The sequence below is a fragment of the Miscanthus floridulus genome, chromosome 4 (genome assembly GCF_019320115.1).
Source record: "Miscanthus floridulus cultivar M001 chromosome 4, ASM1932011v1, whole genome shotgun sequence".
NCBI lineage: Eukaryota > Viridiplantae > Streptophyta > Magnoliopsida > Poales > Poaceae > Miscanthus > Miscanthus floridulus.
The window spans coordinates 99,598,659-99,610,344 of NC_089583.1; the positions used below are offsets into that span (position 1 = coordinate 99,598,659).

Genomic DNA, 11,686 nt, shown 5'->3' on the forward strand with positions numbered 1-11,686 from the left:
CGCTTAACTTGGAAATGGAACATCTCATCGTCCGACGGTCATAAGGGTATACGAGGCAGAAAAACCCGCTTTCCAGCATGCTGTCCCAACACAATTTCCGTGTCTATGGTATTCTTTTGAAACCCCTATATGATAAGCCTGGTACCATTACAAAGTCTGTTTGCAGGGTCAATGTTCCTAAGCAATATGACCGGACAACTAATCTTCAGCTTCAACACATGTGGAGGTAGACCATTGTGTGTCAAAGTGTTAAGGAATTCCTCAGGGTAGTAGTTGTGCGGATCATCCACCGCATAGTCAAAACTATGGTACACCATCTTTTTTTTCAGGAAACGACCTATCATCTTCATATTAATCATATCAACCCAGTCGTTCCGCGTAGATAAGATCGCTCGAGAGGTGATATAATCTTTGCTTGACATATTCGCATTAAGGTTAGGGAATATGCAGTCAATTAGAGTATCAAGGTCACTATCTTCCCCGGTGTGCAGTATGCATATATCATGAGGAAGACGGATTTCATCATCAACGGTCGTCTTCTCAGATCCTCCACCAACGTGCAACAAGTATTCTACAAACTACGGGTTGCTCTTTGCCCTCACGTTGCACACTAGTTTTAGGACAAAGGAAACTATATTTCTTTTCAGCTGGGCTATCAGTATACCCATACTCACGAGAATGACAGAACAGAGAAAACATCAACAGTTGACAATCTAATGATCTACAGTATAAAAGCGCAGAGATCAGCTCAGTCAGGGCCCTCCTTTAAGTGAGAGAATCAAATGTGGCATGGAAAACTCATATCATTCAAACACAATACCACAAATTTTCATGAATCATGATAGTTTCTTCCATGCATCTAGCAGAATAACACATGAATGTATACCATAGATAAACCAGTAAACAGCTTCTTCCAAGCATCAAGCAAAGTACACAGCAATGTGAGTACTGGTTTCTTTTCTCCTGCACATGTTTACACAACAATGAAAGGAACAAAAAAATCATACCAAGAACTCTCTTGCAGCTGCAACTATATATAACGCATGCCTGGATGGTGTACTGAAAGCGAGATGTTTCGAAAATGCAGTTGAATTGTATCAAAGAATGAAGAAGGAACGCTGCAGAACTAACACTGAGACGTACACCGTACCCTAATGATCAACGTATCATTTTTCCTTGGTCAGGTGCTCTCAAGTGTCTGTCAGTGTCATTCTGAGAAACCAGTTTGTAGAAGCTTGATATTTTTTTTTGGCTGCATAGAAAATGGAGATGCGAGGGCTGGTTTACCGATTATACCTTGATGGCCTGAATGTTGGTTTGTGGACCTTCGTCACCCACTCCAGCTTCAGCGAGTCATCCACTGAAAACAAAAAAGATTAGAAGATTAAAAGAAACCTCTAACTCAAACCAAATAGAATCAGAAGATCAAAAAAACACCGAAAACATTTTAACTCGGCTTTACGGCAGGGAGGGAGAGGCAGCGGCGTGGGCGATCGCAGGGCGAGGATGACGGCGCGGGTGCAAACAGCGACGTTAACATCGCGTGTGTGACGATGTGTGCCACGAGGGCCTCCTCGGCGTCCGTGTCGGACGGTGGGCCCTCATGCCAAGGTCCTTGTGGTGGTGGGAGAGCCGGGGTGGCCGACGGCGTTGGCCGGCTCCGCGACGTCCAGCCGGTTGTACCTAGAGTTGGCGTTGGTGCACGGCCGACGAACTCTCGGGTGCAAGTCGATGCCCCGGGACTGCACGTAGGACCGCTGCGAGGTGAGGTGCGACGCGGACGCCCTGACGGAGCTGGACGCGCACGGGACCATCCGCTGGTCGCTCCTGTTGTACCACGTTGGCCCGAAGCCGCCGCCGGTGTGCAGCGTCGCCGGGCAGCTCAATGCGAAAGCCCGGCACGCTGTCTTCCAGCGAGCTGTAGTGGTGGTTGGTGCTCTTCTGGTTGGCGCGCAATGGCGAGGTCCTGAGCTGGCGCGGCGCCCTTGGAGTTGTCTCTTCCCGGATTGACGGATACAGAGCCCTTGCCTCCGATGCCCGCTGTGTTTTGCCTGCTGGCCTCCTGGCCTCCTGGCCTCGGAGCTTGGCGTCGTATTCCTTGCAGGGCGGGTACTTGGGCAGGCTCGCCTGATCACACGCAGCGGCTTGGTCCTCGCTGTCCAGGCCACCGTGCCCCGTGCCGACGGCTCGATGGCGAGCAGCGTGTCCAGGAGCGCCAGGGCAGTGGGGGGGGGGGGGGGAAAGTCCTTGAACGTCTCCGCGATCTTGCGGCGGTACGGCCGCTGCGGCTTGAAGAGCGTCACGTCGGGTAGCTTCGTCTTCGCCTAGTAGTCCTCGGACAGCGAACGCCGCAGAGCTTGAAGATCCAGTGCAGCTGCTCGATCTCGGTCTGGCCGGGCATGATGGACTTGCCCGCGAGCAGCTCGGCGAGGATGCAGCCGGTGTTCCTCAGGTCCACGGCGACGCGGTACTCGGTGGGGCCGAGCAGGAGCTCCGGCGGGCGGTACCAGAGCGTGACGACGCGGCTGATCATGGGTTGCGTCTTGCCGGGGTCGAAGAAGGTGGCGACTGGCGAGCCCGAAGTCGGCGATCCGGAGCACGCCGTTGTCGCCAATGAAGACTTGAGGAGGTTGGAGCCCTTGATGTCCCGGTGCAGGACTCCGCGCGTGTGGCAGTGGCGCAGGCCCTCGAGGATCTGGCGCATGAAGCACTTGACCTGCGGCTCCGTGAAGCGCTGCCCGGACAGCGCGGCGAGGCCGGCGAGGTCGTGCTCCATGTACTCGAAGACGAGGTAGAGGCTGTGCGAGAGGCGCGAGGTGACGATGCCTTCCAGCTTATCACGTTGGGGTGGTCAAGCCGCCGGAGGATGTGGATCTCCCGCAGTCCCACGCCATGAACCGCACGCTCTCCGGGTCCATGTCGACGAAGCGCACCCGCTTCAGCGCCACGATCTTGCCGCTCTGCAGGTCCCGCGCCTTGTACACGTTGCTGTACGTGCCCTGCCCGATCTTGTCCAGCCACTCGAACGTGTCGGCACGGCGGGGCAGCCACCCTCACGATCTCTTCAGCGACGGACGTCAGCCACGAGGGCCATCCGGCGATGACGTGCTCGCCGGAGAACCCCTGCGGCACGCTGGAGATCACCTGCTGCGCCTGCGCGCCGCCGCCACAGTCCGTGGCTGCGCTGCTGTTGTTCCCGCCTGATGTCCACCGTGGCGCACCGGTGGTGCATGGGTGTCCCGGCGGGGCTGTAGGACTTGCTGAGGGACGTGATGACCACCACGGGAGGCGCGGTCTTCTCCACGGCCTCTTTGGCCAGGGTGGGCGCGACGATGCCACCGTTGGCCTTGGCGTTGGACTCCGTCTGGGAGATGACGGCGTGGACGACGAGAGCGTCCTCCTCCTTTGGCGGTGAGTGTGATGAGCTGCTTGAGGGACTGGCTTGACGCCTTCTGCAGGTGCGCCACGGGGTGCGGGGCGGCAGGCAGCGCCTCCTCGACGCCCTCCTTGGAGCAGAGGCCGCCCATCGCTGATGGACGGCAGCCGCCGCGAGCGTTCCCGCCAAATCGATGCCGGCGATGCACGGAGGAACGAAAACGAGCTAGGTTGGACGGCGGGGTTCGACGCCGATTCACGAGTCATGACGCTGTTGGAAACATGGATGTGGTGGCGCAGGCAGTCAGATGACGAGGGACTGAGGTAGAGCTGAGACTGGCGATGGACGAGGGACCGAGGGCGTCGAGGGCGCGGGTCAAGGCGCGTTCGCATAGCTGGCGGCGCGCGGTGATCGCGGGGTTAATGCCGTGGAACTGCTCCTTCGTTTGTTAGGGTGATTGATTTTTTTTTTCCGTGGAACCACTCATCCGGTTGTTACGTGATTGATGATTTGACTTGCCTCTCTGTCCATGGATTTCCTTGCATGTTGCGCGGGGGAGCCGGAGGGGAAGAGAGCGCGAGGGACGCACGGTTTGTTTCCTTCCTTTTGAAATCAAGGAGCAAGGTTGGTGTGGCGTCCAGGGATACATGGGAGCGAGCTGCTTGGTGTCGTACCTGTAGAATAGTTATGAATGTTTTATTTATAGAGACGTGGACTTGTTTACGACAATATTGTGGTTGCTCTAACTCGCGATGTTGCGACTAGCTTGGACACTCCAACCCCAAGCTCTCGTCCCATGACTTTCACTCAGAAATGATAGATTATTGCAAAGGACTCAGGTACTAACACCGGTGGCGGTGCCATCCCACTCAAGTCTCACCTTCGCCGTTGACTTCCACTTAGGACCTCAACTTCGTTACCAGACAGCTCCGACACAGGTATTTAAAAAACAAACACCTCCGACACTGGTATTTAAAAAACAAACAGAGTCCGATTCACCGTCTGGAATACTGAAATTCGCGGTAGCAGGAGCCTATAAGTCAACACGAGAGTGCCGGTGGCCACCCTCCCACGTCCGGACGTCCCACGTGCCCAACTCCAAGAACCCCAGCAATAATCCACCATGTCATCGGCGGCGAACGCCCTGGGGCTCCCGCCGGGGGTCCGGTTCGACCCCACGCCCGAGGAGCTCGTCGAGTTCTACCTCATGCCGCGCGCCTTGGGACAGCCCACCGCGGTCCCGGGGATCATCATCGAGGACGCCGAGGCCACCACCAGCTCGCGCCATCCCTGGAAGCTGCTCACGCGCAACCGGCGCACCGACGACGACGAGGCCTACTTCTTCGAGCGCATCGCGACGAGCGGCGACGACGCCAAGGGCGGCGCTGCTGCTCGCCAGGACCGCAGCTGCGGCGGCGGCCGCTGGACGTGGGTGGGGCAGAAGCGCTTCCCGGACGAAGTGCTGCCCCTGCGCGGCGAGGGCGAGCAGGTGTCGTGGGGCAAGTACTCGCTCAACCTGCAGGAGGGCCGGCGCAAGGGCGGCAGCACGGGATGGGTCATGCACGAGTACACCATCGCCTCGCCGCAGTGCCCGTGCCCCGTCAAGCTCTGCCATGTCGCCTTCACCGGCCACGGCCAGAAGCGCCAGCGCGTGCCCGACGACGGCGACGGCGAGGGCGAGGGCCAAGAGCTAGAAGCCGGGACGCCTCAGAACAAGCGCGTCGCCACCGTGTCGACGCCTGCGTCTTCCGCGATAACGACGGCGACGCCGGATCGTGGCCTCCGGGAGACGCGTGCGCAGAATCAACAACAGATGACATCATCGGTTGGGAATTTCTGGGGCTCAGACGCTGGATTCAGCCAAGAATCATCTATCCGATTCAGCCAAGAATCATCCATCACCATCCTGGATCCTTGGTACCCTGACGACAGAACAAGCCATCAAGAACCCTTTCTGCTGGATCAGGGACTCGCTCAAAACCAAGAATATTTCTCATCGAACCAGCCACAAGCTTACCATCAAGAACAATTCGTGAACCAGGGGATGCCATCCGCTGAAGCTTTTTGCGCAATGCTATTGGCATCAGGCCTCGGATCATCAAACCCAGGCCAAGAACCTCCGTCAGGGCAGCCTCTTACTAAAGAAGAGCAATTGAGCCTGCAGAGCCTGCAGCTGGATCAGCTTTTTGGCGGCATCAGCACGCCGCACTGCCCTCCCATACAACCGGTCACGGTCAGTGACGACGCCGCGTACCACGAGGAGCACATCCAGACAAGGGCACCTGCAGCGACGGCCGATCTCCCGCTGCCGACGGATCAAGAATCCTGCACAACGGAGCAATCGCATGGAGACATGGACGATCTACCTGAGTTCTTCAAGGGATGGAGCGATCTCGACACCTTCACCGACACGTCAGGCGTGCAAGACTACGACGATGGCATCGCTGCCGGAACTCTTGCCGCCGATGGCCCTGCAGATGGAACCTGCTATGACGGGGGAAACGGAAATTTTGCAGCCCTAGTTACGACATAGGTGTCCCATAAGAATTTTGATTCTTTACTAGTTGAGTGTCTGGGCGTTGCTACGGGAATCATAATTTTTTCATGCGATAACGTGTCATAATCAACATCTAAGTTAATCAAAGATAAATCATTGAGATCACTATTTTTAGCGTACACTATTTTCCTTTTGATGGCACCAACGTAACTCACTCATTAATAACTTTTTATACGTATAATATTAACCACACGAGAAAAAAAAAGACATGTTAGAAATACTATAATCAACAGGTTCCAAATTATATATAATCTGTACATCCAATCAAGAACAATGTCAACAAGTCATACCCTACTTATCCCTCTTTTTTCATACTTCCTCAGTTACCTGAAATACAAATGGATACGACAATGTCAGTAATAAAGAACACAAATGTAAGAAATATAGCACTTGTACAAAACAGAAGATAATACCTTTTCATAGAGTTAGGACCTCTTTGTAGACAATATTTTTCATGTATGTACCATTTATTTTTGTCTTTTTTTTCTTATCCTTCTTATCACTCGGTGGGACAGCAAGGATCCTAATGTTCGATCCGGCAGTGGCTCTAGATAGCGCAACATACAACTAACCATGAGAGAACACCGGTTCTGGCAAATACACACCAGCATTAGGGATAGTCTGCCCCCGTGCCTTGTTAACCATCATGGCAAAACCGAGTCTAACAGGAAACTGCTTCCACTTGAACTGGAACGGGAACATCTCGTCATCTGAGGGGAATAACGGAATCCGTGGTCGGAAGATTCGCTTTCCGACATGGTCTCCGGCCATAATTTCTACATCGATGGTATTTCTTTGGAACTCTCGAACCACCAGCCTGGTTCCATTGCAAAGTACACTCACAGGGTCGATGTTCCTTAGCAGTATGATCGAACACCCAATCTTGAGCTTTAACACATGTGGAGGGAGACCGTTGGGGGTCAAGGTGTTGAGGAACTCAGATGGGTAATAGTTGCGTGGATCATCCATAGCTCTGTCAAAGCTATGGTACACCATCTCATCCCCTTGGAAACGGCTTATCATCTTCATGTTAATCATATCAACCCAGTTGTTCCACGGAGATAATATTGCTCGTGGGGTGATGTAGTTATTGTTTGACATATTGGCATTTAGGGCAGGGAATATACAATCAATTAACGCATTAAGATCACTGTCTTCCCCGGTCCTGTGGTATGCATATATCATCAAGAAGGCGGATTTCACCATCACCATTAGCCTCCTCAGAGCTCCCCCGATGCGTAGCAAGTATTATGCAAATCATAGGTCGCTCTTTGCCCTCATGTTGCGCACTAGTTTGAGATGTCGCATGGAATTCCAAAGGTACGACATCCGCAGTGAGGCACCGACTATTTGAGCCCTTGACCCTCTTCGAACAACTAGGAGACCTTCCCAAAATCTCCACCAAACACCATAGTCTTCCCCCCAAATGGCAGGTTAGGACGGTCCATGATATCATGGAGGCTGTTGTCTAGCGCCTCGATACCTTGCCTCTTCATCATTGTCACCTCGTCCCAAATAATAAGGGATGCTTGTCCGAAGCAGCTTGGCGATACCACTCTGTTTTGTGAAGGTGCAAAAGGCCCCATCATCGAGGGTGAGGGGAATCTTGAAGCGCGAGTGGGCGGTTTTGCCACCAGGCATTATTAAGGCAGCAACACCAGATGTTGTTGTTGCCACGGCAATCTTGTTCTGACTACATATAGTAGCGAGCAGGGCCCTGTATAGATAAGTCTTTCTGGTGTCGCTAGGTCCATCCACAAAGAACAAACCCCCATGATCGCTATCAATAGCAGACATAATCTCATTATAGGTAGCCTGCTGCTCCTCATTAAGGGTCTTTGATAGTGCCATGTCATCAACGTTAGCCTCAATGCTAGCCTCCTCGAAAATCTCCCTAGGAATATCGCCAGATGGATCATATGTGTCATCGATATCAGGAAGTGGGTACATCTTTATGTCCTTCTTCATTGATTCTAACAACTTTTGAATATCTATGAGGACCATTAGCTCCACTATGAAGCTGGACTAGTTATTGCGCTTGTAGTCCGCTGACATTGCCTCCTTGTGCTTTTCCCAGAGTTCTAACACATCACTCGGCTCGCAAAAATACCAAGATTGTTGCAAAGAGCCTTCGCAGTGCATATGGTATCATCCACAGAGTAGCTTTAGCAAGGCCCTTGTGCAGTGAGTTGTCCGCTTCAATGAGGCCCCTTCTTTCTGCAAGCTTCACAAAAAGTCGGTAGGAGTTCGCTAGAAACCAGTCCTTAGATCAGTGAACGAGGTTGCACCAGGCATGTGGCTTAGAAGCACCCTAAGATAGTAACGCTCCCCTTCGGCCGGATTAGCACATACAACTCTTCTAATCTGTCTTAAATGATTCTTTTGCGCCCTCCTAATCCATGATTTTCCCTGTGAGTCCCACTTATAGTACTCAGGAAAGTCTTGATACAATATACCATGGGCATGTCCAGATGTGGTGTTCTTCTTGAAGTAGACTTGTAAGCATTGACCTTTCAACACCTAGATGATTAAGCACTCATCGAACACCCTCACGCTGGTGAAATGGCACCATGTGCATGTTAGGAAGATGGAGCTACAAGGACAACACCGAAGGGGACCTATCACTTATATCAAAACTATATATCCTCCATAAGGCTTCTAGTGGAGTTACCCATCTAGCATCCCTATACTGTTTGATCTCATCGATGTTTCCTTCATTGTCCTCCTTGTCAGCCTTTCTCACAGCCACAAACGCGCTGGTCATGACCCATGTAAATGTACTTAAACAAATACTTGACGACCTTGATGCTCCCACACATCTCAACATTGATTTGGCAATTGAACAGACATAGGAGGTATGGGTTGTAAGGCATGACCCATCTGTTGTCAAGGTCATGCCTGCAAACTTTTTCTTTTCTACCATCATCATGTCGTCTGTAAACTGGGTATGAATCCTTACCCTATAATGTGGCATCACAGAAAGGTCACGGGTAACGGTTCTTGCATGATTCACATCCCTTTGTGCATGGTCAATTACGATTAAGTACTCCACAAGGGCCATGCATCATATGATTTGTAACCATTTTATACAAGTCTGGATACTTCTTATTTGGGAGCTCGGCTGAGATGAGAAGGTCATACTGCTCTGGGCATGTGATTTTGTAGCATCCGTCCATGATTAGCAAAAAATGTGCGTGTGGTAGACCGCCTTCTGGAACTCCACAACATACACATGTGCATGAACCTTTCTAAGGATATCCTTTTTTATCAACATATGCTTAAGCTCTTCCAATTTTGCCCTTAAGATATGGACGATCCTGTGGTGTTTGTCCAAGGTATAACTCACGCGTGATCTCATCCCACTTTGGATTACATGTCATAGTCAGGAAGATGTCTGGTTTTCCAAACCTCTGCACTAGTGCCATGGCATCCAAGTACCTACGCCTCATGTCTCCTGGGCCTCCGATAAACGACGAAGGCATCACCATTCGCTTTCCAAAAGCTTCTGATCTATCCTCACCAGCATGCAGGCTATCAACCAATCCTTGGTAGAGGTCAGCCCTAACCTCCTTTTGATGATTGCATATGTAATCCAATCGAGAACTCTCAATTTTGATGTACGTATCAACCGCAAACTATTGGAAAAGACGCTGGCCATAAAGTATGGGATTAAAGATTCTTGGCCATATCTGGAACTTGTAGTAGTAGTAGTCACGCACAGAAACACATAAATTTCCTGGAGAGTCTACAAAAAAACTATGGTATTAGAGGTGTTTCTAGGATAATGGTTTGGTATACATGAAAAGTATAAGAAGATAAACAAACCTATTTCTTCTCCTTATTCTATACCACTACGAGCCTTATGCAGGGCACTGAGCCATGTTGACATCCTCCATGGTAACACCTTTCTTTGGGATATCCATATGTCATCCAAGCTCACTGCTAGGGAAGAAGAGTGGGTATGAAAGAGCATCATGCCTACTCCTATCTTTCCCATGCAGGACAACACTATTATGAAACTGACCAAGGAGTTCACTACCCTTGATCCAAACAGCATCCACCTCTAAAACCATTGACATGTTGTATGTCCTTTGGTCCAATCACTGATTGTGGGGGGTACAACCCCGGATACCCACGGCAGACTACATGGGTTGCGCCCCCAGGGGTGGTCCAGCCCACAAGATGAAGCCTTGCAGAGCACGGCGCTGCTCGGCGCACCCCGCAAGATACTAGGAAGATATCCTGAAGATACTACGAGATCTGTAAGGATACGTTTGATCCCATGATTCATGTAATCTATTATTACTTTCCGGTTATCTCCTAGATCTAACTGACTTGTAACCCTGCTCCCTAGACTATATAAGGCGTGTAGGGACCCCCTCAAAACACACGTAATATAATACGATAGCCAATACAAACCAACAGACCACAGGAGTAGGGTATTATGTTGTGCTGACAGCCCAAACCTATCTAACTCTTGTGTCTCTGTTGCCTTCTTGTTCTTGATTATGCGCACCTCTACGAAAAATCTACCATCGTGGGATACCCCTCGGTGGACTGTCGAGCATCTTTTGTCGACAGTTGGCGTGCCATGTAGGGGCGTGTGTGTTGTTTCTATGACGAACAAGATAGTACGTTTTGCAGGCTCTTCGTCCTCCCCTAAAGCTCGGCCAAATCTTTATGGTCAGATCGATCTCCTAGGTCATCAATGCTGATGGAGACAGAGAGATCATCGATCCGGTGCAGATCGATTCTACGCCGACCACACCCGCACCTACAACAGCAGATCCAATCTCAGAACCACTTCTGAGGTCGTCTTCACCAACAATTCATTGCCCGCTCCCCCGCTATCCGAGGAAGCAGATCGATAACAACGATCTGATTGCATCCATTGATCAGGTTGGCCAGAAGCTCGCTGACTGCCTCTCCTTCGTAGAATCAGCCCTGACCACTCTGGTCCAGCACCGACCACCCTCCAATTCTGATCCATTAGAGGCTAATCAGGAAACTCTAGGGGTTACGGCCCTACCCTTTGGGCTCACCAGCATCATCGCCTCCTACGAAGATGCCCTAAGGGGCAAATTCGCTGACCAAGCGGGAGACATCTACCCTCTTGCCGATCAGATCGCTGACCAGCTCTCACCAACCATCAACATGCTGCAAATCAGCCGGCGTCCCAAAGCATCCCTCCAAACCATCTTGGAGGAAAACCCAGACTTTGGTCCTAGGGCTCTACGGAGACTGTCACCGAAATCATCGCCGTTCAACCTCCTTTTCCACCCTTCCAAGGAGGTGGGATTTTCAATGTTAGCATCGACAGCCCCCCACGGGATGGGGAAACCAACGAGGACTGTGTCGCTTGTGTCAACAGAAACTGCCAACTATGCACAGTGCCAAGCAAATGAGGCCGCCATTGTGCTAGCCGAGGCTGCTCGCAACGAAGAATAGCTCAACTCCCAAGGGAGGCCACTGCCCACTTCACCGAAACCTCGATGATGAATTCATCTGTGTTGACGGCCATGATGCCTACAAGACTCCAAGCGCCAACTTGGTCGTGGCTGCTAATGAGCTCGCTCGGCTCAAGCCAATGCCAGAAGTCACCAAGGTTGCCGCCATGTTTAAAGCGGCGCACTGCCAGGTCAATGAGATCCTCTAGGATCAGAGACCTTCCTACTCGACAAGCTCGATTTGCCAATCCACCACGCTAAGATCCAATCACCGCCCCTAGCCGAAGCCATTTTGCTGACCAATAG

General features: G+C 51.6%; 1 protein-coding gene and 1 pseudogene across 1 annotated transcript; both read right to left on the reverse strand.

Annotated features, from left to right (window-relative positions):
* Positions 1-670: 670 nt before the first annotated feature.
* Positions 671-3,527, reverse strand: LOC136548907 (probable serine/threonine-protein kinase At1g54610; annotated as a pseudogene).
* Positions 3,528-6,252: 2,725 nt separating this feature from the next.
* Positions 6,253-7,937, reverse strand: LOC136548908 (uncharacterized). The gene is made up of 3 exons (XM_066540266.1): positions 7,417-7,937; positions 6,506-7,098; positions 6,253-6,260 (listed from the first exon to the last, which is right to left on the reverse strand). Exons 1-3 carry the CDS (start codon positions 7,935-7,937, stop codon positions 6,253-6,255), a joined length of 1,122 nt encoding a protein of 373 aa, XP_066396363.1.
* Positions 7,938-11,686: the final 3,749 nt, after the last annotated feature.

Excerpts from the sequence above, each read along its gene's own strand:
- LOC136548908 (XM_066540266.1), bottom strand. The coding sequence starts at position 7,937 with ATGGTCCTCATAGATATTCAAAAGTTGTTAGAATCAATGAAGAAGGAC. Across the intron at positions 7,099-7,416 it reads GACAATGATGAAGAGGCAAG|GACCGGGGAAGACAGTGATC; the intron begins GTATCGAGGCGC and ends TGCATACCACAG.